Source organism: Oryctolagus cuniculus, chromosome 13, assembly GCF_051225735.1.
Source record: "Oryctolagus cuniculus isolate XC-2025 breed Fujian yellow rabbit chromosome 13, ASM5122573v1, whole genome shotgun sequence".
In the NCBI taxonomy this organism is placed as follows: domain Eukaryota; kingdom Metazoa; phylum Chordata; class Mammalia; order Lagomorpha; family Leporidae; genus Oryctolagus; species Oryctolagus cuniculus.
The window spans coordinates 53671254-53698168 of NC_142879.1; the positions used below are offsets into that span (position 1 = coordinate 53671254).

General features: G+C 44.9%; 1 protein-coding gene across 5 annotated transcripts in view; it reads left to right on the forward strand.

The window, feature by feature from the left end:
- Nucleotides 1-26915, forward strand: part of SLC35F3 (solute carrier family 35 member F3) — a 416207-nt gene that overhangs the window by 382116 nt on the left and 7176 nt on the right. For 3 of the 5 annotated variants that reach the window (XM_051820732.3, XM_089312291.1, XM_017347734.4), the window contains one exon: nucleotides 20856-21075. The exons of the other annotated variants lie outside the window; for them this stretch is intronic. In XM_051820732.3, the coding sequence (XP_051676692.1) occupies nucleotides 20856-21075 (220 nt within the window). The remainder of the gene's footprint in view (nucleotides 1-20855; nucleotides 21076-26915) is intronic. 5 annotated transcript variants of the gene reach the window in all.

Genomic DNA, 26915 nt, shown 5'->3' on the forward strand with positions numbered 1-26915 from the left:
AAGAACAGGCTCTTCTCCACTAGACATTTGAAAACACTGGAGGCTGATGACTATGGCTGTTGGAGGTGAGGGATCAGGGCCAAGTTTGGGTCACACGCCTGCCCAACACCCACCCAATACGTGCAGTAGTCATTGTGGACAGGAAAGCAAAGGCAGCAGCTGACGTTGGCCCCAGATTGCTAGAGCAGTCTGCCTCAAATGCTAATGGGCACCTGTGTCACCAGCGGACTTGTTAAAAAGCTGATTTTGACCTCAGGAAGTAGGCTGGGGTAGGGCCTGAGACTGCCTCCCTGACAAGCGCCCAGGCAAAGCTGATGCTGCCGGTCCCTGCATTGCACCATGAGGACCTGGGCAAGAACTGGCAAGGAATCAGGGTGGAACTGGAGGAGGAGCAGATGCTCTAAAGAATCGAGCAGGGCCTGCGCCGCGGCTCAGTAGGCTAATCCTCTGCCTTGCAGCGCCGGCACACCTGGTTCTAGTCCCAGTTGGGGCGCCGGATTCTGTTCCGGTTGCCCCTCTTCCAGGCCAGCTCTCTGCTGTGGCCAGGGAGTGCAGTGGAGGATGGCCCAAGTGCTTGGGCCCTGCACCTCATGGGAGACCAGGAGAAGCACCTGGCTCCTGCCATCGGATCAGTGCTGTGCGCCGGCTGCAGCGCGCTGGCCGCGGTGGCCATTGGAGGGTGAACCAATGGCAAAGGAAGACCTTTCTCTCTGTCTCTCTCTATCACTGTCCACTCTGCCTGTAAAAAAAAAAAAAAAAGAAAAAAAAAAAAGAATCGAGCAGGGTGACACAGAGCTGGCCGCTAGCGGATGTTGTGATTGGAGAAGTTACCGGAATCTGTGTTCACCATAACTAGTCCCGTCTTGCATCCAAGAAGCAAAATCAACTACAATCAGACCCGGTACTTTGAAAAAAGCACTTTAAGGCTGAAGAAAAAAGCATCAAGAATTCCTTAAAGATAAAAACAAATGGAGCGCTAGGCTTCAGGATGGGATGAGAGCAACTAGAAAACATGAGGTCAAGAGCGCTACATGGAGATGCCGGCTGTCTTAGCTTGTGAGTTGCCAGGAGGACAGGCCACGCCTGCACTGGCCTTCCTCTCTGGTCGTGACAGCCCAAAAAACCAAGATCACCCCAACAGCAGGGGTGTTTCCTTTGAGAATGTCAGCCCCACCCCAGTGGGGACCCCAGGGCCATTTGCCATTCCAAACAGGCTCCTGGGAAAGCACAGCTCGCCTCGCCTGGGCTGCACCTGTCTGGGTCTGGCTGCAGGGCTGGCGGCAGGGATTCATGTGTCTCTGGTGAGGTGGGCTGAGATTTGTGAGGCCTTGGTTCATCCATCCCCATGAACGCTGCAGCAGCACCTGCCTGCTCCCCCCTGCGCCAGCCGCCGACAGCCCTGCACATTGAGAACCATGCAGGAAATTGCAGGTTGAGGCACTGGCTCCCTCGCGAGCCTTGCTGAGACTCAGAGAGGCCATCTGGCCTCTGAGCAGTGGCCCTCTACCAACCAGCAGGGGCTGTATTCTGGGCTGGCATAGAGAATGTAGTCAGGGAAGAGTCTTGACTCCCTAACTCATCTGACTCCTGAACTGTTACCACGAAGATATGGGAGGCTTGTGGGAGCATCCTGGGGGCTGGAAAAATTGTTAGACTCCTACCCATGGGTGAGTGTCACCTCCAGGTGCCCTGCCTTAGAATGGCAAAGGACCCTGGGGCACCCACTAGGGTGGTGCTGACATTCTCAGAAATGCTCCTGCTGTTTGGGGTGACCCTTGTTTTTTGGGCTGTCAGGACCAGAGAAGGCCAGCGCAGGCTTGACGTGTCCTCCTGCCAACTCTCAATCCAGTGTTTGGCAGCAGCAGTGTTTCCGCAGGCCTGGGCCTCTGTTCCTGAGAGTTATCTTCCACTTGTATTTTTTTATGCTACTAGAATCTGGTTCTCATAGTCAGAGTTTACTGACAATAAAAGGATCCCAGAGGTCATGGAACCGGTGCATCATTTCACAGTGACAAAAATGAGACCTACAGGCAGACAGCTGATCAAAATCTTTAGACTTAAGATTCCTAAGCCTTATTGTCAGGTTCCCCAAAAGGGCACTAGAGCAAAATACTGTTTCCAGACACCTCTACTCCCCTGACAGATGGGGATAACTTTTTCTTTTAAAGATTTATTTATTTATTTTAAGTCAGTGTTACACAGAGAGAGGAGAGGCAGAGACAGAGAGAGAGAGAAGTCTTGCATCCGCTGGTTCACTCTCCAGCTGGCTGCAATGGCCAGAGCTGCACTGATCTGAAGCCAGGAGCCAGGAGCTTCTTCAGGGTCTCCTATGTGGGTGTAGGGGCCCAAGGACTTGGGTCATCTGCTGCTTTTCTAGTCATAGCAGAGAGCTGGATAGGAAGTGGAGCAGCCGGGACTCGAACTGGCGCCCATATGGGATGCTGGCACTGCAGGCGGTGGCTTTATGCGCTATGCCACAGTGCTGGCCTGGGGATAACTTTTCATTGAAACCTTCCACTTTTCCTAACCATGTAGGCTCTGTCATTCACAACCAGAGCAGGCTGTAACTTGGTGTCAGTAGATTGTGGGTGAAGTGAACAGAACCGTACACAGGAACAATGAGATGAGAACTAGGAAGGCCCTAAGGGACCTCAGGGAGGAGACAGTGTCTTCAGAGAACAGCTCCTGGGGTGCAGGCCTGAGTCTTGGAAGGAGGAACTGGGAGCAGGAACTCAGATGTAACAGAGTTCTCTGAGCCAGAAGAACGCCTTAAAAACATGGATCTCTCTCGCTCTCTAAATATTTTTTAATTTTTGACCCTCAGCGAATCATTGGTGGCATCTTCAAGAGTAAACAATGCAGGTCCGTAGTCCACATCTCATGCAAGGTCAGAGAATATGCATTTAGGCAATGTGTAACATATTTTGAAAAGAAGCCTTCATGTGCGCCGTGGAAATCCTCCTAGAGTTGAAGGAGCATACGCTGTAGGTCTGGCTAGGGAGAGAAGGAGAGGCGGACAAAGCAGGAAAGCCACCTTCAAGCTCAGCGCTCACCCAGATGCACACGGATCTCCCAGGGCCAGCCTTGGGAAGCTCTACAATTCATATCCTCCAATTCTATTCTGCATCACCCATTACGGAGTGGACGCCCTTTCGGACGCATTTCCACCCTTGAGATACAACAGACTCTCATGGGGACTTTTATAAAACAGTTCCCCTAGCAATGCCCTGGCTTCTTGACACTTGTTGAATCTGAGGCATCTTGGTTTTCACTCCACATCTAAGACCAGCTTGATCAGTTGAGACTGAATCACGCAGGTCTCTTCATACATCTTTGCAGTTGAAGAGAGCACACATTTGTTGACAACATCTAAGGGATAGCCTTTGGGATGACATCCCTGAACATTTATTTCTAAACACAGATCTATGCTCCTGGTTTTAAATAGTTTGAACACCTCTTCTGAAAATAGTGAGGAGCAGAGCCCACATATCTGCTTTGTCGGTGGCAGGGAAGATACCCCAAAACCACATGCCCATTCCTGCAAAATCTAGGGAGGCCAATTCCTTAAACTCCACACAGATCCTGTGCACAACAGCTGAGTCTAAGCAGCAAAACAGCCACTGCGTGGGGCTTGCCTTCGTCTCCTCTTCCGTCCTGGCTGGCAGAGTGTCTGGGCAGCTGCTGTCTTCATAGTAAAGGTATCCCCCCTTCCCTGGCACACGTCAGCCACAACCAGGGCTTCACTGGAATCACGCCTGAGAGTGAGTAATGGAATCAGGAGCCCTGAGCTCTAGGCTAAGCTCCACTACTAACTAGCTGCACAACCCTGGACAGAATGTATCAGCTCTGGGCCTGAGCTTCCACATAGCCAAGCTCAGAAAGTCAGAACTCAAATGTCCTTGCCAGCATCGACCATCCACCACCTCTGGATACCCAACTTGCTAAACTTGCTTGCAGTATAAATGCTCTGTCGTTGGTCTGCCTAAACATCAAGGGCTGAGTTATGATCATTTATTCACTGATATTTACTAAACTCTACTTTTGGGCCAGGTGCTGTCCTAGAAGCTGACTGACTCCTTCTTCCAGGAAGAGATTATGATCTATTTGAAGAGACAGTTATGTAAACAGTAATTATGAAACTCTGGGGAGGTGTGAAGGCGCTAAGCCCAGAGGACTATGGGGCAGATCTGCAGGTGTCTGGGGAGAGCCTGAGATGGAAGAGGAAGTTCCGGAGGGGACAGCTGGTGGTTCCGTGATGAGGAATGTGGCAGAGGGAGGGCTCTGAACTTCTGAAGGCCATGATGCATGCACCCAGACAGCAAACGATCTCAGCACAGGGCAGAGAAACGCCTTGATTCCCAGGGAGATAAGGCGCCCGTCTCTGTGACCTGCTGACCTAGCTGGAGCCTGTGACACCAGCTCTGTGTTCCTGCAATCACCTTTAGCAGAGAGAGCCCTTGGGCAAGATATTGTCCATGCTCCACTAAGAAAGGCCAAGGATAGCAGTTGATGTTAACGTGATGGGAAAAAAAAAAAAAAGGACTGAAATCAGGCTGAAGATCTTTTGGAATACCCATAGGATGACTCAAATATCCCATTGTATGGTACTGTTCTTGGATATCTGTGGGGTGGGTATATAGGATGACTGTAGGAATGTAGGAAATGTCTCTCTGGATCCCGCATTACTCCCTTGCAGAGCTTGGGCTTTTAAGATTGCCATTCTGTCTACCGACATGTATCCAGATTCCATTGCTCTTTGCTGTGACAAACACAGAGGGCACTTGGTCAGGCCAAGTCTCAAGGAACAGCCCTTCTATTACAAGAATGAAAGGCAGGGCTGGCACTGTGGTGTAGTGGTAAAGCCATTGCCTGCAAAGCTGGCATCCCATATGGGTGCTAGTTTGTGTCCTGGCTGCCCCTCTCTACACCAGCTCCCTGCTAATAGCCTGGGAAAAGCGTCAGAAGATGGCCCAAGTGTTTAGGCCCCTGGACCCTTGTGGGAGACCTGGAAGATGCTACTGGCTTTGGCCTGGCCCAGCCCTGGCTGTTGCAGCCATCTGGGAAGTAAACTAGCAGATGGAAGATTCTCTTTCTCTCTGTCTCTCTTTCTCTCTGTCTGTCTCTCTCTCTCTCTCTCCCCCCCCTCTCTCCTCCATCCCTCTCTCCTTCTCTCACTCTCTCCCTCTCCCTCACTCTCTCTCACTGACTTTCAAATAAATAATTTTTTTTAAAAAAAAGAAAGAATGGGAAGCAATCTTGGACCAAGAGGGGAGGACTAAGAGAAGAAGGGCTGCTCACTCTACAGCTTTAAGAAATTTGATCAAATGTTTGGGATTTCTGCTGGTTGTCTCTACACTGATAGAATCCCACCTCTCTAAAAGGTAGTGTGGGAGAACAAGAGTGGACCCAGCTTTGAAGCACCAGGTTCTTCTATTTTTGAACAGTTATTGGGAAAGCCTTCCTCACAGTGAGATAAATGTACTCCTTTATACTACTGCAGAACATCGAACAAATAACCATGCACTGAGCAGGAAGTGAGGCTGGCCAGCGGATGAGTACAGGCACCTGCTGTGGATGTGGGATTCAACTCTGGGGCTCCACAGATCCCGTGTCACTCAACCATCCTCAACAAGTCTGAACTCCAACTTCCTGAGAAACCAAGTAAAGATCTACACAGCTCTGCCATGTCTGCTCTGCTCTGGAAGAAGAATGCTACTGGGTCATGTGTTAAAAAAATATCCCTGGCTCAGCTTTTGACAGCTTAGTGAAATGCAAAACGAATCAGTGCTGAAGTGGAAGTTGCAGAAGGCAGCAAAACAGAAGTGAAAGCCCAGCAGCTGTTATTTCCTGAGCCTTGTTGCACAAGAGCTGGGTGCTGTATGTCTCTGTTTTGTAGAAGGATATGCTTCATTAAAACAGAAGTCTGATGCTTTCCTGAGCCACCTGTTCCATTTCAGAACTAACATCTGTCATTAGAGCCCATCTCCAGCCTGTCTTTCATCTCCTAACCCCACAGGAGAGAAATCCCATCTTGGTAGAGATTGTCCTTCAGTGTCTTTCTGCTTCAAAAAGAACTTTGTTTCCAATCTCCCTGGGGTTAATTGGACCATCATAGACAAAGATCATCACAGCAGCTGTATTCCTTACAGCAGATATTGGATGAGCTCCCTGAAATGGGCAGAATGGTTTCTGATATGCAGAGGCTGTGTCGGACTGGAAGGAAATGCATAGCAATTCTGAAGGCTCATGCTTCCTACGTAGCCACACTGGTTCAGATGGGACTTCAGACTCAACATAAAAGTGTCTGTCATCCTGTTCTTCACTGCTTTTGATCTTCACCCCTGCCTCTTTGATTCCCTTCCTTGTGAGCCCAACAAGATGCCCTGGAGTCTAGTGGGCCAGAAAAGCTCCAGGAGCAGGCACTCTCGCTGCATTCTCAGATGTTTCTGCAGTTGGATGGAGCAAGCAGAGTAACTAGCTGAGCCCAATCCAAGAACAAGATTCCTGTGACGGAGGTTGTAAAACTCCTAGTAGTGGACATGCGTGCAGTCTGTGCTTCCCAGTGCTCCCTCTCCAAAAGACCTTAGAGTTCAGGCTGAACCAGTCCTCAGGGATAATCACAGGGAATAAAATTCCTTGTAGGCTGTGAATACCCTGAACTTCATGTTCTTTTATTAGGACATTTGCTTGCTCATGTTTTGGTGAATGAACACCAAATATGTATGGATCAAGGGCCTGAATAGGCATTTTTCCAAAATACAAATGGCTAAAATGTCAATGAAAAGGTGCTCAGTGTCACTAATCATCAGAGAAATACAAATCAAAAAAAAAAAAAAAACACGATGAAGTGTCATTTCATACCTGTTAGGATGGCTATTAGCAAAACAAAAAAGGAAACAAGTATTGGTGAGGATATGGAGAAAAGAACAAATGGGAATGAAAATTTTCAAACAGCCTTGTGGGGATTCCTCAAAAATTTAAAAATAGAATCATCATATGAGTCTGCAATCTTGTTTCTTGGTATGTATCCAGAGGAATTGAAATCAGCATGTCAAAGAGACATCTGCACTTCTGTGTTCATTGCAACACTATTGACAGTAGCCAAGACATGTAGGTAACCCAAGTGTCCGTGGATGTATGAATGGCTAAATAAAGAGCGTTGAATATATATATGTGTGTGTGTGTGTGTGTGTGTGTTGTGTATGTGTGTGGTGCGTGTGTGTTCATGTGTGTGTACATACAAATATATATATATATATATATATATATATATATACAGAGAGAGAGAGAGAGAGAGAAAGGGGAGATGAGATGAAATATAGGTAGGTAGATAGCGGAGAACAAGATGGAGTTGGTTCTAATTTTGCATAGAGCTCTATTGGACAGTATGATGCCTATAGTTAATGATGCTGTGTTGTACATTTAAAAAATCACTAGAGGGTAGAACTTACGGTAAATGTTCTTAGCAAAAATAAAGAGGAAGCAGGAAGAAACTTTAGAGGTGATGAATCTGTTAATGGCATTGGCTGTGCAGTTGATTTTATGTATGTATACTTACCTCCAAACTTATCAAGTTGCATAATTTAAATACGTACTGCCTTCTATATGTCAATCATACCTCAATAAACTATTCTTAATTGTAAATATGTGACATATTACAGGGTGATGCTGTAAATGATAAAGAAATGAGAGATTAAGAGGTGCTGAGGGTGATCAGGTAGTAAAGTTGCCGTGAGTGTCAGGGACAGAGACCTGTGGTGTGAGGGAGAGAACCTGATGCAACCTTCCCCCACATTTACACTTTTTATTCCAAATAAGGAGGAAAAGATAATGGACATTTTCGAGCAAAAGAATGGCATGATCTGACTTAGTTTAAAAGAAGGATACAGAAGTAGAAATAAGGATAATAATAATGTTGGTAAGAAATGATAATGGCTTAGACCAGGTGTTACTGACACAGGTGTTCGTCAGACACTCTTAGAGAGGTCTTGAGCTAGGGGACTATCTCCCAAACCTGGATATTTATAAGAATCTATCAGAAATTCCTAAGGGTTTTTTAAAATATATAAATTCCTATGCCCTACTCCAAACCTACTGAAATAAAACCTCTGAATTGAGATTCAGGAATAATGAGCTGACCACTGTTACAGATTGCTTGTTATCACCTGTCTAGGGCAATTTCATAACCCCCCAAAGTCCCTAAATTTTAGCTGCTTACACAAAAGAGATAGTTCTGTGGCAGGGTAAATTAAACTAACCCTTCTTTTGAGAAGCATCATAAATCTGGGAAAAAATACTTTTTAAAAAGTTCTTTGAAGGCATCAGAGAACAGTCAATACAGCCAGGACTCAAAGCACCAAGAATCCAGAATAAAGGGAAACACAGGAGGGGATTCTTACATTTGCTGGTGCTTTTTCCTCTTGCAGAATTTGCCAAATCACTGAGTGGATCATAGAAGCCAAACAGAAATCAGCAGCATAGAGCTTATGGCACTCCTTGGGCTGGGAAGACAAAACTAGGAATTCGAGGCTGCCAGCATAGCCATGGGTTGAGATCGACTCAAGATCCCAGAGGAAAAGAGCTCAACAGAAATGAACCTAACTTCCATGTGAGTTACCCCTTTAGGCATTGGCTGACTCCTAAGCCAGGCAAGAGACAGAGAAACCAGACAGGAAGGGCATCCAGGGGGGCAAAGACTTGGCTAGTCTCCTGATCCTGGAAGAAATTGCAGTTCAAGCTCCAAGCAGGAGATGGCCCCAGGGTAAATGACCATTGTTTGCAGTGGAAACCAGTTGAAATGCTATGACCTAAAAGTCAGAGGGGGAGACAGGAACTGACTAGCACTCGCTGCTCAAGGTGATCTTCACGTCAGAATGAATTAAATCTGCACTAGAAGAGGTTAACATACAGAACCCTAAAAGTGTTCATTCATAATATTTCATAAATAGAAAATAACAAGATTTGTCAGGAAACAGGACCAAATGGCTAAAAGCCAAGAAAAAAATGAAATAGAAGTTGGAAGTAGATCCATAGATGTCTCATATTTTGGGAGTCATCAGATGCAGACTCTAAAATAATTGTGATTAATATGTTCAAGAGAATACATGAAAATATGAAGGATTTTACCACAGAACTGAAATATTTGAATGTCAATTAATTGACTATACTTGAAAAACATGATGGAAATTAAGAATCTGTGGGTGAATTTAACAGCAGACACAACAGAAGGGAGGATTTTTAAAATGGAAAGTGAGTTCTAGAAAATATTCAGATTGAAACACAGAAGAAAAAGGGATAGAAAATTTTTAAAAAGTATAAGATACATATAGGCCATACTGAAAATGCTTAATATGTTTACAATAGGAGTACCAGCAGTAGAAAAGAGATAGTATACTAGCCAAGAATTTTCCAAAACTGATAAAGGACATTTAGCCACAGATTCAAGGAAATGTATAAATCTCAAGCCATCAGAAAAAAATGAAAAAAAAAAAAACAAAACTGGGCACTTCATAGCAAACCTGCTTAAAAATCAAGAGGACAAATAAAAAGAATAAACAAAATATACCAAAAGATATATTCAAGAATGTTCATAGCACCATTACTCATAACACAATGTCCATTAACATTAAAATGGGTAAATAAACTGTGTTGCATTGCTCTCAAAGTTAGATATTATATACTAATTACATTACTGCTGCACATCCTATAACAAAATGGATTAATTTCTCAGACATAAATATTGAGTAAAAGACACGAGGCACAAGAGCATGTAATGAGAGAGAGCACAGGAAAGGTTCTGGGATGCCGGTGTATTCTCTCTGTCTTGGTAGAGATGATGTCACATGTGTGATTTCACGTCACAAAAAGTAACTAAACTGTACACTTTAATCATTGCACAGTTAAAAACATGTTATACTTTAATTCAGAAAGGAATGTTGACTTATAATAATATGAAAAATAATAAAATATTTAGGAATAAACTTAAACAAGGAAAGAAAGCTGCAAAACCTTGCTAAAAGAAATTAAAGAAGATGTAAACATATGGGCTTTGGTTCAAGTCCCGGCTGCTCCACTTCCAATCCAGCTCTCTGCTAAGGCCTGGGAAAGCAGTAGAAGATGGCCCAAGTCCTTGGGCCCCTGCACCCTCATGGGAGACCCTGAAGAAGCTCCTGGTTCCTGGCTTCGGATCTGTGCAGCTCCTGCCGTTGCGGCCATCTGGGGAGCGAACCAATGGATGCCTCTCCTTCTCTCTGTTATCTCTGCCTTTCAAATAAATAAATAAATAAAATCTTTTTTAAAAAAAGATATAAACAAACGGAAAGACATCCAGTGTCAATGGGTTGGAAGATTTAATATTGCTAAGATAATAATGTTACCCAAAGAAATCTTTGGATTCACTGTAGCCCCTATCAAAACCTAAACAGCATTCTTTTACAGAAACAGGAGAGTCCGTTATAAAACTCATAGTGAATCTCAGTTAGCTAATTTTAGAAAACAACTTTGAAAAAGAATAAAATGGTAGACTTCATGCTTCTTGATTTCAAAATGTATTACATGGCCGGCACCGAGGCTCACTAGGCTAATCCTCCGCCTTGTGGTGCCGGCACACCGGGTTCTAGTCCCGGTTGGGGCGCCGGATTCTGTCCCGGTTGCCCCTCTTCCAGGCCAGCTCTTTGCTGTGGCCCAGGAGTGCAGTGGAGGATGGCCCAAGTGCTTGGGCCCTGCACCCCATGGGAGACCAGGAGAAGTACCTGGCTCCTGCCTTCGGATCAGCGTGGTGCGCCGGCCTCAGCGTGCCAGGCGTGGCGGCCATTGGAGGGTGAACCAATGGCAAAGGAAGACCTTTCTCTCTGTCTCTCTCTCTCACTGTCCACTCTGCCTGTCAAAAAAAAAAAAATGTATTACAAAGCTGTAGTGATCAGAATAGTGTTCCACTTACATGTAGCATGACGACTAGAAAAACATTCACATATGTGGTCAAATGATTTTCTGAAAGGGTGGCAAGATCATTGGATTGGGAAGCGACAGCCTTTGCAACAAATGGTGTTGGAAAAACTGGATATCCATATGCAAAATAATGAAGCTGAATCCTTGCCTTAAATAATATACATAAATTACAATGAATCAAAGATTTAACATAAGTGCTAATATTCTAAATGTCTTAGAAGAAAGCATAGGAGAAAGCTTCATGATATTATATTTGGCACTGATTTCTTAGGACACTAAAAGATGGGCAACAAAAGTAAAAATAGAGAAACCAGAGGACATTGAATTAAAAACTTTTATGCACTAAAGGACACAGTCAACAAAGTGAAAAGGCAACCTATGGAAAAGGAGAAAATATTTGCAAATCAGATATTTGGTAAGAGTTCAATACATGGAAGATACAAGAGCACCTACAATTCAACAACAGCAGTAAAACCAATTTAAAAATGAAAGGAGGACTTGACCAAACATTTCTCCAGAGAAGATATGCAAAGGACCACCAAGCACATGAAGAGATGACAGACATCACGAATAAGGGAAATGCAAAATCCAATGTACCCATTATGATGGCTACAATTAAAAACAAACATGCAAAAGAAGGTAATAAATGTTGGGGCCGCCACGGCGCAACAGGCTAATCCTCCACCTAGTGGCGCCAGCACACTGGGTTCTAGTCCTGGTCGGGGCGCCGGATTCTGTCCTGGTTGCCCCTCTTCCAGGCCAGCTCTCTGCTGTGGCCAGGGAGTACAGTGGAGGATGGCCCAAGTGCTTGGGCCCTGCACCCCATGGGAGACCAGGAGAAGCACCTGGCTCCTGCCTTTGGATCAGCGCGGTGCGCCGGCCGCAGCGTGCCAGCCGTGGCGGCCATTGGAGGGTGAACCAACTGCAAAAGGAAGACCTTTCTCTCTGTCTCTCTTTCTCACTATCCACTCTGCCTGTCAAAAAAAAAAAAAAAAAAAAAAAGATGTGGGGAAATTAGGACCTTTTTATGTTGTTGTAGTAATATAATATGGTGCATCTACTATGGAAAACAGTATGATGATAATAAGCAACCGAAGTAAACCAATCACAAGAAAACCAGTCCTATGATTTCACTTATGTGAGGTAATTACAGCAGTCAAATTAATAGAGACAGGAAATAGAATCATAATTTCCAGGGCCTTGGGGGAAGGGCAGGAATAGGAATGATTGTTTAATGATGGCAGAGTTTTAATTTTGCAAAGAAGAAAAAGTTCTAGAGATTGCAGAGAAATATGAATATATTTAATAAATAATAATATAAAATAATAAATAAATAAAATATAATAATAAATTTAATTAAAATAATATAATAATAAATTTAGTTGAGTAATTTATTATTTAAAATAATAAATAGTAATGTAATATTTAATAAATAAATATATTATTTTAAACTCTAAACATAGAAGTGACTAATACGGTAAAGTTTATATTATGTGTATTTTACCATATTTTAAATTTTAAATAACTTTTTAAAGATAGAGAAATATTACTGGGAAAGAGAGAGTACAGGCCATTGGGTGTAAACTTGGCTGCACCTGAAAATCATCTGCAAATGTGTTTAAATATAGTACACTTGCATTTTAGTGAAAATTTGCATTAACAAAATATGTGTGACTAATGTTTTATTTATGCATAAAGTTTCAAATAATGTAACTCCTCAGAGATATTAAAAGTTAAGCACCAGGGCCGGCACTGCGGCATAAGGGGTAAAGCCACCACATGCAGTGTCGGCATCCCACATGCGTGCTAGTTCATGTCCTGGATGCTCCACTTCTGATCCAGCTCTCTGCTATGGCCTGGGAAGGCAGTAGAAGTGCACCCATGTGGGAGACCCATAAGTAGCTCCTGGCTTCAGATCAGCATAGCTCTGGCCATTGCAGCCAGTTGGGGAGGGAACCAGCAGATGGAAGCCCCCCACCCCCGCCTCTCCTCTCTCTGCATCTCCTCCTCTCTCTATGTACCTCTGCCTTTCAAATAAATAAATAAATCTTTAAAAAAACAAGTTAAGTACCATAATATCAATTTTTGGAGATCAAGTGGACTATAAATGCCTAGTTATAGTGTTAACATTAGCTGGCAAACAGAAACAAATGCTACTGTGGGAAAATAGTCCAGACTTTTAAATTTTAAATGATAAAATGTTTCCAAGAACGTATCCTCTATATAAACTGCATGATTCTTCATAACAGGAGTGGGGAAACTTTTGCCTTCCAAGGGCCATTTGGATATTTATAACATCAAAATTGTCAACTTAAAAATCATCCTGCTACAGATGAATTGAATCCTGAGTCTCATCTGCAGTTGCCTTGGCAGGGCCAGACCAGGTAATTCTCTAGGCCTTAAATGGCCCAATGGCTGGACATTCCCTACCCCTGATATAAAATCCCAAGCCCCTCCCTTGACAGTGTGATTGAGTATGTTGAGGGTTAGAATAGTCAATCATATTTTTTGAAGCTCCCTGGGTGCTTTTTTTTTTAACATGGATGAGTTATGCATCATTGTTTGAATACCACTGGTCCATAAAGAAATAGGTGTATTCATTCTGTAAACATGTTATACACACACAGTATATGCTAGGCCCTGAGGATATAAGAGGAAGCAAAAATACAACACAGAGCTTATGTCCTAGTGAAGAAATCAGGCAGTGAAATAAGCTTCCATTACAATGAAATGAAATTGTAATAAGCATCCTTTTGTTATGATAAAGAGGACAGAGAATTGTGGCAGCATTGAAACTCAGTGGATGGAAATAAACCAATCAAAGAAGAGCCTGGTTATTATCCTAAGGGGAAACAAAAAAAGGAGGAGGATCCTTCAGAGCGAAGCATGGAGAAGGGACTGGCCTGGAGCAGGGTCAACAGTGAAAAGCTTGGTTAGACTCCAATGGCAGTGATCCAAGTGAGACGTCCAGTGGAAGCACGGGTCAGGGTGGTGCAGGTAAGAAATGTAGGAGAAATCACTTACAGCCTGAGGTGAGGAATTACCTGTGAAGATGAGAAAGCTGAGAATGATTCTCAAGTTTGTAGGCTGCGTAGAAACATAACTTATGGTACCATGCAAGGATGGAGAATTGAAATGAAAGATACTGAGTTCATTTGGGAAGGGTGAATTTGAGGTGTCTGGGAATGCCCAAGACAAAGATGGTAACAGGTAAAGGAGGTGTCTTTGAAGCCATGGTGGCAGATGAGATCGCTCAGTGACTGTAGAGTGCGAAGCACAGGAACTGTAAGAGAGCCTGGGATAATACGGAAGAAGCCTTGTGGCGGAAGCCTGGAAGAGTGTGGAGGGGTCAGAGGAAACCTAGGACAGTGTGCTGAGTTGGAAATCAATGGGTGTTTCAAAGAGGAACAGTCAGCAATGTCAGAGGCTGCCAAGAGTAGAATGAAACCCAAAGGATACCTACTGGAATTAGCAACATGAAGGCCATTAGCACTTGACTTGGGGGGCTGGGTGGGTGGAGGGGTGAGCACTGGGTTGGAGCAGCTGGAGAGTGAGCGCAGTGAGCTTCTGGAGAACAGGAGTGCAGATGGCAATTCTGACAACGTGACTGTGGAGGAGATGAAAAGAGGAAAGGGGGCTGGATGAGACAATGCTTGCTCTCGTTTGAGGGTATTTAAGGTTGGAGAGGCCCAGACACGCTGACATGGCAATACAAAAGGATTCAGAAGAGAGAAGGGATTGGGATTGGTGGGAGACTTCACTGAGGACAACATGGGCTGCAAGTCTGGCTCTACTGCTCATGGGGCTTTGAACTCGAGCTGGTTGTTTCATCTCTCTGGGCTGCAGCATAAACTGTAGGGCTTCTCTCTGTGTGTGATTTTCAAACTGCAGTCCTCAGAGAGGCATCAAAACACCTACATTTGAGTTTCTACCATAGCAACTTGACCTCTTTCTGCTGTGTTTTTAATTAATTTTTTATTCTTAACAATCTAATGCATGTACATCCTTTGAAAAAAGCATAATAGTAGTAAAAGAATTATCTTGAAAACAGCAACCCCCGTTCCACATCTGCCTACTTCCAGCCCCACTCAACTCTTGTTGATTCTTTTCCTTGGCATCTTCCCCATTTAGCTACGTGAAATTCTTATCTCAGTTCTGCCCCTCTCCACCCCCATTCCCCTACATCTGTGCCATCCAACATAATTTTATCCCAATATTTGGTTCAGAACAGCTTCAATATTATATGCATGCAAAAACTGTTCACCGACTCTGCCTCCTTTTGTGAACAGTCTGTCATTTCTCTTGCCAACAGTATTTGCCTCTTTTGTCTCATTCACCTTGATTTCCATTTAATGATTACTATATCTGTTTCCTAATTGTTCCAATATCTCAAAAGCTATCAATATTTCCCCTGATTCTGCCTAATCATAGGGCTTCCCTGGAGACGCCCCTGCCAGAGTCTTCCGCAGGCTCTGGTCCGCTGCAGATTGTCCTGCTCTGGCCTGGGCAGGAGCCCCGCCTCCTCCTTTGCCGTGGCTCCCTCCTCCTTGGTTTGCACCCTTGTTCTAATGCAGTCTGTCCTCCAGTGGCCTGGGAGATGATGGTCAAGTACTGCATAACTGGCAGTACCATAATCCTCCATCACATTTGACTGATGCTTGGTTGGTTATAGAATTCTGTCTGGAAAAAAAAAAAAAAATCCTTCGAAAATGATAAGGCATTGAGCCCTGATCGTCTAGCTTGCATCTTTATTGTTGAGCTGTCTTGCATGAGAATGATGTCCTATCCCTTGATGTGTTTTGTTTTATTTTCCTTGAGAGCTTTCAGATCTTAATTTTTATCCCTTTACTCACAAGGATGTGCCTTGTTGTGGTTTCTTCTTCTTCTTTTTGCTTGGTATTTGCTGGGCTCTTACATTATGAAGACTCGGTCCATCAATTTTAAGAAACCTTCTTGAATTATTTCTTTTGTGACTTTGTCCACTTCATTTTTCCTGTTTCCACTTTCTCAAATTTCTTTTAGCTTGATAATGCACTTTCTGATTTGATCTTCTAATTTAATTTTATCTTTTCTTTCCTTGTTTCTCTCTCTGTCTCTCTCTCCCTTCCTCCTTCCCCTCCCCCATTCTCTCACTCTCATCCTATGGGAGATTATTTTTGAATTTATATTTCAATTCTTCCATTAATTTTTAAAATTCAGTTATCCTATGCTTACTTCCCAAGATTATCCCTCTTTTTATAACCATGTGTTCTTGTAGATATAATTTGTTCTCTTACCTCTCCAAGGATATTTTCTCTCCCCACCACCACCTGTATAAATCCCACCTGTCCTTCAAGGTTCAGCTCAAACCCCACATCTTTAATGAGATCCTATCTAATAAAACCAACTCTCCACTAAGCAGGAATTCCATAGTGTATTATATTCCACACATCCAATAGGTAATTATATTTAAGTTTGTGTTGCTTCCTATTATGAGATAAAGTCTAACCTCCCCAAGCATATCATAATCTTTTCAAGAGTAGGGATTGCTATTGGAAATTAAATATAAAGTAACCAATTTTTTAAAATTAATAGTGGAATACAAAGTTAGAATAGTCTCCCATAAAATAACAGAGAAAAATGATGGAAAAAAAGGAAAGAAAAAAATAGATGCTCAAATCAGAGATCCAATATCAAACTAAAAGAAACTTCAGAGATAGAACAGACAAAATGAAGTAGAAGAAATTACAAAAGAAATAATTTGAGAAAGTTTTATATTGACAAAAATTTTACTGAGTTTAAAATGTTTACTTTTTCTAGATCAGCCATAGTGCCTTGTCTGGAATTGTGAATATAAAAAGTTCTAAGCAAGTGTTTGTTGATTTGAATTAAAAGACAATCTCACTAAGATGATCTATCCAAGTTTGGGATTCTTTAAAGAGTATCAAGAACATAAGTATTTGTCAAATAATATGAGTGCAGAACTTGTACAGATTTCTACATTTTTTCATTTCCACTGTGTATCTTTATAGTAATTATGGCAATATATCTTTTATATTTCATTTATAATACTAGCACTGTTTCAGTACATTGTATTCACTGAGTCTTCCTTGAAACTTTCAACTTAGATTTCAAAGAAAAAAATCTGTCTTTTCTCACTCATATTTCATTTGTTTATGAAATATTTAGTTGCATTATGTAACTGAAATAACCAAGAACAGGTGGCACAAGCAGGATTGGAAGCAAACACTTCTAAATCTTGGTCAGCATCTGACTCCACTGGAAGGGACCAAGGGACATGGTTGTGCTAGAGTAACTCGCTGGCCTAGAGCCTTTAACCTGTATCCAAGGGCATCAGTGAGTGGAAACAATGAAGGGCATTAGTTAGTGGAAGTCAGTTCTCTTCTTAAGAGGAGACCACGTGAGATTTCCATGTTCCCTGATTCATGGTTATAAAAATGATGCATGTTGGAGCCAGTGTTGTGGCATAGCTGGTAATGCCACTTCCTTCAATGCCAGCATCTCATATGGATGCCAATTTGTGTCCTGGCTGCTCCATTTCCAATACAGCTCCTTGTTAATGGCCTGAGAAAAGCCATGGAAGATGGTCCAAGTGTTTGGACCCCTGCATCCTTGTGGGAGACCCAGAAAAATCTCCTGGCTCCTGGCTTCTGACTTTGGCCTGTCCCAGCCCTGGCCATTGCAGCCATCTGGATAGTGAACCAGTGGATAGAAGTGCTCACTCTCTCTCGAACTCTCGAACTCTTTCAAATAAATAAATAATTTTTTAAAAAAAAAAATGATGCATGTTGTGGCAGAGGCCACTGGAAACCAGCTGGACAGATTACTTCTCTGAGAATCTGCATCTGACCAAGAAGAGAGCTTTGGCAGAAGTGGAATTGTGTGCATCATCTCTCTTGAGGCCCCGTGTGCTCAAAGACATGCATGAGGGAGCCAGCTGACACTGATTACTGCACAGTCTGTAAGAACCAATCATCTTGGTCTTATTAGAACCAAGATCCACCAACCCGAAATGTAAGCCCTGACCATGAGTCCTCAAAGGACTCACACAGCTCTATCAGGCCCAAAGTTTTGCATTTTCCATCTCCAGGATGGGAACCTCACACCTTTCCCCATTTCCAACAATGTGGGCTGTCAAAATGGAGCCATGTCTGTGCCCCACCCTGTTTCTCCACCATCTCTACAACTGTCAGACTTTGGAGGACTCAAATGTAGATTCTCAGAGAAGAAGGAAGCTGGCCCCTTGGCTTCTGGTGGCCCCAAATGAATCATCTTTTATAATAGTGAATCAGTTGGAACCTGGACATCCCACTTGGATAGTTGTCCCTTTAGAAAGGAAACCTCTCCATATGGGAGACACTGTCGCTCCCCGTCTTCGTGGAGGAACGACACAGGACCCTGCGCTGTTCTTTTGTCTGCTCGGCCCTCCCCGGGTTTGCTGCTGGTTCTTCCCGGGTTGGCTACTGTCCCTTCCACCTCCGTGGAAGGGCGGTTCCCCCTAGCCACTTTCCCCACTTCCGCAGGGGAGCGGCACACCGCTGGCCAGCTCTCTCGGGGGCTGCACAGGTGTTCCTTCAGATAGATGTTCCCCTTACATGTTCCTGGTGCATGCTGTCTCTCTCCTCCCTTATAGTCCTCTTCCGCCAATCCCAACTCAGCTGCCCACACGCCGAGTACGCTGCTCTCCTCCAATCAGGAGCAGGATCAGCTCCTGGAGGTCATCACTCAAGTTGGCAAGAGGCAGCTGCGTAGAAGCTGTTTTCTCCTCTCCCAGCGCCATATTGTGGGAGAGCAGATGCATAGAATAAGTCTTAATTCCAGTAACTTAGTCTAGTCCGGGTTGCTCCCCACAGACACCAGTTGCATTAATGGCAGAAGTACACTTGTATTTCCCACTGGCCATACTCAAGGGGCATTCCTTTATACATCACTTTATAGCCACTATAATCCCAATCATGAGGGAAGCCAGCCCTCATGGTCACCATCCTTTCATGATCACTGATCTGCAACCTGGAGCTTGAGAAAAGTCCATAGCTGAAATACTGTATGAAAATTACATAGCAGGCCGGCACCGTGACTCACTTGGCTAATCCTCCACCTGTGGCACCAGCACCCCGGGTTCTAGTCCCAGTTAGGGCACTGGGTACTAGCCCCAGTTGCTCCTCTTCCAGTCCAGCTCTCTGCTGTGGCCCAGGAAGGCAGTGGAGGATGACCCAAGTGCTTGGATCCCTGCACCCACATGGGAGACCGGGAGGAAGTACGCGGCTCCTGGATTCGGATCAGCGCAGCGCCAGCCATAGCAGCCATTAGGGGAGTGAACCAACAGAAGGAAGACCTTTCCCTCTGTCTCTCTCTCACTGTCTATAACTCTGTCAAATAAAAAAAAAAAAAGAAAAGAAAATTACATAGCAAACAAAAATAGAAACATATCAGTTAGATGAGGATTGTGTCTATATAAAGCCAAAATGGAATCAATTCCATTGAGTGGGTCTCCTGATGGATTTAGTGATTCAGATCTTTTACTTGGTGCTGGTTTGTTTAGAAGCAGCTAGGACTCTGAGTGCACTGAGAGGTGTTCAGACTCTACCACAGTCTACAAAATGGTAAGTATGTTTTTCCCCTGCCGGTCTCCCAGGCTGTCACACCTTTCCCTAGTGAGTCTTCTCCAATGGATGTCCCATAGTTGAATAATCAACAAGGGCAGTTTGATGGAAAGACCAAACAGTAAAATTAAAAATCTTACCAATTCCTCTTGACTCTTGTTTTTAATTGTTCTCCTTTATTGCTGTGTCTTAACATCGACTCAGGCTTGAGTTATTCCTCCACTTGAGTGTGTTTGACGTATTCTATGTGTCTTTCCTTTTGTTCAGTTAGGCCTGAGGTTATTTCTAAATCACAGACAAGGGGACTTCCTTCCTGGCTGGTTCGCCATCCCCCACTGTGGCCACACTGTACCACGTCTGTGAGCCTGGACTGGTTGGGCCCCCAAAGGAGCAATACGTCCTCACTCATCTGTCTCCTTACCTGGCTCACCAGGCTCACGGAGCAATGATCTTCACTCCCTGACAGTCAAGGAAGCAGGCAGCTCCCTGTAGACCACGCCCCTGTCCGTGGGTTCTCTCCATGCTCGTGACCCCCACAGCCTCCCCTGCTCCCTTCTGCATGTAAAACATTAGCTGTGGTTTTCTTGAACAGTTTTTCAATGTTTGGTATCCAAAATGGCATTGAAAAACTCTTCTGCAGGCATTTGCTCATCTCGCTCTTTTGACTCTGAACTCCTGTATGCGCTTATGCTTCCTGGGCTGGGTGGTCTCTTCAAGAAGTAGAACCATGAATCACGTACTCCAAAAATGGCCTCCCGGATAAAACCTTTAGAGAGTTAACACTATTTGTATCATTCATAGTCAAAACATATCTGATGTGCTCAAGGAGTAACTGACTGCCCCAGCCTAGTCACAAAGATAATTCCAGTTTGGGGCACTTGTTGAAAAATAATATGTTAAATCGGGTTTCTTCAGGTACCCATCCTCCTGTACCCTACCCCCCTACAAAAAAGAAAAGAGATCTGGTGCCTTTCTTCTCTTATTCAGTAGGTGACAGAATCCCTCAGCCGATCCCCATGGAACTGGGCCTTCAGCTCAGATAATCCCCACATTGCCTTCCATGTAGAGCCATTCATTCAAAACTTAGACAGAAGGATTCGTCGATGACATCAGATCGCTGTACAACATTTTCTTCAAGGGACTAAACAATAGGTTGAAGAGCTTTAATAGAAAAGCATTTATTAAAAATAATAACGAAAAAGACCTTGCCCCTTCCTTATTTGCTTTAAAAAATGGAGATAAGGGAAAAAGTGGTCTGTGTCAACCCAAGAATATAATAACACTGCCTCTCTTTCCTTGTTTTAGGGAATGCTGTCGATTTTTTGGAGACAATGGCTTGACTTTGAAGGTGTTTTTTACCAAGGCAGCACCCTTTGGTGTTCTTTGGACACTCACAAACTACCTGTACTTACATGCAATAAAGAAAATAAACACTACGGATGTCTCCGTGTTGTTCTGCTGCAACAAAGCTTTTGTGTTCTTGCTCTCGTGGATCGTTCTCAGGGACAGGTTCATGGGAGTGAGGGTAAGTTCCTTATTATCTGTCTTCCTCCCTCACTCGGTCGTGTCAGCCAAAACCTGCCCATTAGCTTGCTTAGCTCCATGTGCTGGACCCTGAGCGTAAGCTGCTGACCACCTTCCTTCCGAGCTGCAGCAGAAAAGCAGCCCTGCCGAGGGCTCAGTTCTTGGTGTGCCTTGCAAACCTTCTTGCTTGCGAACCATACTAGAAAAGCATTCATGAAAGCACCTTTCATTTCAAGCATCTCAACAAGCATTCCCTAAAGTGTGCGCCAGCCGGGGAGCCTGCCTGGGAACAATGACGTGCTCTGCTCTTTGCGTGCCCACCTTTCTCTTTCCAGGCTGGCGTGCATGGTGTGACTGACACAGTCCGTGTCACAGAGTGACACAGTCACTCTGGTTAGGACTGTGGACCCCAAAGGATCCTTCAGCATCCATGAGTGCATGTGGGTTGGGCCTTTGACCTGGAGCATGTGCACAGCCAAAGTGGGCCAGACACACTTGTGCTAAGTCCAGATTTCCTTCAAACCACGACAAAGAGGGGACTGAAATTATAGCCCAAGGCTTACACTGAAAACTAGTCAAATGTAGTGAATCCAAGTTCATAACAGTTATATGAAATGTGATATTTTCACTATCAAATATCTGCTCAAATAATACAAGAAGCTGCCCTGAATAAAAGAAATAGGGGACATTTAGCATGGATGGAATCCTGGTGGTTTCTGCCGGGCTCCCTCTGGTGGCCAGGAGCTGCCACTGTGCCATCATCACCTGCCACAGACCAGGACAAAAAGAGCATTTGGCTACACACAGCTCATTCTTTTGTAGTTAGAGTGCAATGCTTGCAGCCTGTCTGCCACAAAGCTAAGAACCTGTCTGATGGGAAGTCCCCTTAGAGAGAACCTTGCTGGCAACCAGCAAGGGGCCGACTGTGGGGCCTGTCTACTCCTGCCCTGCCCTCATTGTCCTGGGAACAGTGACATCACCCTAAGGGAGGATTCACGCCCGATCCGAGTTACTCAAACAGCAGTGGGGACATGAGTCAACTGCTGAGTTGTATTTTTAGCTTGCAGTAGGGGGAAAAATTTGTTTTGAGGCTTAGTGTTAATTTTGGAATAAAAACTCACTCCCTGTGCTACCACCAAGAAAAGCTTTCAGCAAATAAATGATCTAATACACTTTTACAAAAATCAAAATGCAGGTACTTCCAGCAGTAAGCCACCCAGCAGCCTGCCTGCCTTGACCCTGAGGATGCGGGTGCTATGGGGTGCACCGCCACCTACACATGCCCTTTGGAACTTTTTTGTGATGCAAACAGTCAAGAAAATCCATGAAACTTTTGTCATGATTCAGGTGTCCCAAGCAAAATTTCAAATGCCACCCTGTTACTGTAAAGAGATTCTTCAAGGTTAATTCTGCACCTAGCAGAAGAAAACAGATTGTTTCTTGAGGTTAAGAGAAGGAGGTATGAAAAAGCTTGAACTATTCCGAGACACACAAAGAACAGTGCGATGCTTCTGTATCTTTTCTTGGTTGATATATATGGATAACAGCATCTCCACTTCCCCCACTGGCATCCCTGGACTGTGATAGAGTCTGGCCATGCTGGCCACTCTGTCGGTTTTCTCTGTGCTGACCACTGCATACTGCACAACGTTTTGTTTGGAGGCCTTGGGCCAGCATGGAAATGCAGGTCAGTGGAGCCGGTACTGGTGATGAACTTTTGTAACCTCCAAAGCACTGTGCAGCCATGGGTCTGTCTGATAATCACTACTCTCTTAGAAGTCCAGGCTCAAACATCTGAGAGCATCCCACTGCAAGTCGCAGTGCATGCCCCTCTTCTTAGCTTCAAGGGTTTGGAAAGCAAAATCAATAAGATCCCTGCCACTTGCTAGTGTGAAAGTTCTCCCCTTAAACAGATGGAGACTGACGGTCAAGATGATCCCATAGTGGTGCATGGGATTGCTCCAACTTCACTGAGACTGCTCAGGAAGCTAACACCTTCCACTGGGTAACCCCCAAAGACGGCAGAGAGCCAGCATGGTTCTGCCTCCTGGAGGACTGAGCACATGAGCTTGAGAGTGGTGCAGACATGAAGAGCCTGATGGGGGCTCAGCCTCATGTTTGTGGAGCAGGTGGCATGGGAGACTTGAGTTATTGAGAAATAATCACATGGGTAGTGCTCCCTGAGAGACATCAGCAGGCAAGTCTGGGCCATGCAGACAGATCCAGAAAGAAGCCAATGTATCTTACAGTGCTGGGGCCAGCTCCACCATGTAGAGAAGCTGCCGGGCTGTCCATCTCAACAGAGCTCAAGCTGGTCTTGTGTCACCGTTCCACTCTCTTCTTAGATGTGTTTTCCATATGTGTCCTCACGATCCCAGCAAGGTGCACCAGGCTCAAGTCAGGTGACTCGGCTGCCGATCATAACTCTACTCTTAGAAGCTGTCCGATTGTGAGTAAATTACAGAAAGTCTCTGAGCCTTTGTTTACCTCATCTTTTTAAAATGGACCAAATATTACTACTTATCATAGAACAGCTGTGAGAACAAAATAAGATGATGCCTGCCTGGCACTTAAAACTCAATAAAATGTGATTGTGATTTTTTTTTTTCTTAATGTTATTTTTATTATTCCTTCTCAGCTAGAGAGGGTTGATGGATCAGCCTAATTCTTTTGTTGATGGGGTCAGGAGCTGATGAGCATTTAGGGAAGCAATCTTGTATGGCAAAAGCAGCAGGAGGCTGAAAGCAAGGAGAGCTGTGGGGGTGTGAAGCCCACCCAGGTGTAGTCAGACTCGGGGTGGAGGGGACCATCCCCAGCCTCCATCTCAGAAGAAATGACAGGTGGAGCTCTAACTGTTGGTGGCCATTCATGACCACCATCACAGTGAGGATGGAGGCAGAAGCAAGAAGGTGAACCCGGAGGGTATCCACGTGGGTCTCGGAGCCGTAGCAACACATATTTGAGAGGCGTGCATGTTTTTCTCACGTGAGTTTCCATCTGAGGCTGTCAATCATTGGGCTGTTTTTGTGTTTCTGGAGGGGCCATCTGGCGTGTGCTGTTGACCCGCTCTGTGTGAGGGCCTGCAACCTGCAGCCCCCTACAACCTGGGCCCCTTAGGGGAGGCACAGAGTGCCGGGAGCATGGTGGCACTCACTGCCCAGGCCTCCTTCCAGTCCCGGAAGTCAGAAGGGTGAACCAGAGGAGCTCTGTGTCTCCTCCACACTCTAACATTCCTTGAGAGCAAGCTAGGAGCCAGAGGGAAGCTCTTGGGGGCAGTCTGTGACTTCCTCTTTGCAAAACTGTCCCAATTTTGTACAGTTTCAATAAGCATCCAGACACCAGGTTTAGTTTGTCAAAGACTGTGCTGCTCACTGTATATTTTAGAAGAAAGGAAATCAGACTTCACTAAGGGCGGCACCGGCCGTCCTGTCTCCATAAGCCTCAGGGCTTTCCCTCACCTCCCTGTTCAGCCCAGAGCAGCACCATTGACACCTGCCTTGGCAGGACTCCAGTACTAGAGCCGTGGGAATCAGGCGGCTTCATGCCAGCAGTGATGCATATGCTTGGCCAGGCACATAAGCGTGCTGAATGGTAATCTACTGGCCTATGCTTCTCCAGTGAATAGCTCTCCAGATGAAGTAGAGGAGGTGACCCCCACCTGTCCCTGTCAGGGAAGTTCCATGGGGTACACAGAGAGGGGGCAGTAAGAGGAGAGGAGGGAGCGGTGTGCGGAGCTAAGGGAAATCCACTTGTCCTCAGTCCCCACTCAGAGGGCTAGGTGTATGGAGGTTGGAGTGGGGCTGTGAAACGGCAGGGTGGACCTGACTGGCCTTCCTAGAGAGTTCGTTTTTGTGCAGGAAGTAGGCAAGGGGATGTTTTCACATGAAAACCAAGGAACCCAGATATGTTTTAAAAAGTGTAAAATGTGCACATATTTTTTAAAGACAGAGCTGAAATCTTCAAAGCAATGTCAGGCTTGCTGCCATGAGAATTTGGAGTGAGGTAGGGATCTACTCACCAGCCAGCCTCTCGGCACTTGGGCCATGTCCCAGCAGGGCCAAGGATGCCCAAAGAGTAGCCACCCCACAAACAGGTCCACGGACCCTGTAACCTGTGGCCAGAACTCCCAAGAGGAGGAGACTGGGAGGCAAGGATGAGGAGACCATTGGCCCCTGGCACCGCCTGTCAGGATGAACTCAGGGGACCCTGTGGGCTCCTCTGGCCTGCATCGCCTCGCCTGATGGAAGGGCAGTGGCCAGCCCCTCCTCTCAGTGCTTCCGCATAGCACAGCGCAGATGGAAGCTTTTCGCTGTCTGTCATTTAATCACAAGAGGAAGAGGTTGGGAATCTGCCTCGCATGTCTTCAGAAACGAACAACAACAACAAAAAAATACCTCTTCATCTCCTTCATGTCCTCAAACTCCAGCTGTAAGTTTTGGAAAGACTCAAGTCCTTTTGGCGATGTTACCTAAAGTTTCACTATTTTCTCCCCTCCCTTCCTTCTTCTCCTGGTGCTTTGTCTCAGTGGGTACCTCGGATGCCTAGCCAGGCAAAACTGGTCTTAGCAGCATCTTTGCATTACATCTGCCTCTGGGGCACAAACTGGTTTTTCCCTTGCCCCTTCTTGTTCTCTTGGAGGCAAAATACACTTGCTTTCTTCCTATCTCCATGTCTTGATGAGCGTTTGTACCCAGTACAGGTAGCACTTGAATATGAAAAATATGCACATATGTGATGCAGAGTTGTGCACCTGACTACAAATGAGTTGCTAGACCAGAAAGAACGGGAGTAGGGCCAGTGCCTCTCCAGCTCATGACAATCACCTGCTTTCTCGAGGGCAGATCCATATTATGGGCTGATGTAGCATGATGTAGAAGTATCGCATGAGGCATAGATCAGAAGTATAAGCTCAGATATGCTGTGCGAAATTCAACTTCATTACCTTTAGCTAACGTAAAAACTTGGTTCAATCTCAGAGTACAGCTGGCAATAACTTGCTATATGAATAAATTTTTTCCCTTTAAATATATAAGGAATTCAAAAAGTTTGTGGAAATGTATATTACATAAAAACTATGACTGGATTGCCATTTTTGGCATTGAAATCAATGGATATTTTAATTCCATTTTCCATGAGATTTTTGAAGTGCCCTCCTATAAGCACCAGCTTTGCAATGAAACCTGATATTGTTATCAATAACTGAAGTCAGTTTTGAATGATCTGTTAAGAGGAATGAAATTCAGTAAGTCCAGTGGTTGAAACTTCGAATGCACACATTTGTTCTACTGACAGCCCCCCCTCCCCACCCCAGCTCCACTTCCCACCCTGCGGCATTTCTGTAGCTCCATGGCTACCCTACCCCAGGAGATTGGTCTGTGGGTTTATTCTTTGTGCAGGTGCATTTTCTCCTTTGGGAACTGTGTGATCTCAGGTACTTTCATCTCCTCTTACTCTGACAATTTTGCTTTGCACGACAGTAGTGTGTGCATCATCATAACGCTTCCATCAGATCTGAAAAGTCATTATCCAGCTAATGACAGGGTTGAGGGAAGCTGTCAGGTGCAGGGAAGCCTGCCACAGCTAAGGAAAGGAGCGACACCTCAGGGTTAGGCCATTGTCTCTAGCCCTGACTGGCAGGTGCCCACTCCTGGCATGTGAAGCAAGGACAAGATCTGCTGTCCTCACTGTGCCTTCCCTGTTGAGATATGAAATTCCACAAAAGCAAGGTCACACGAGGTCCTCACAGAAGGTGGGACAAGGAGTGAGGTCATTTTCAGGTGCCGTCCTGGGACCTGCCCAGCTTTGCCATGACCAAATAACCTATTGCTGGAACTGGGACCA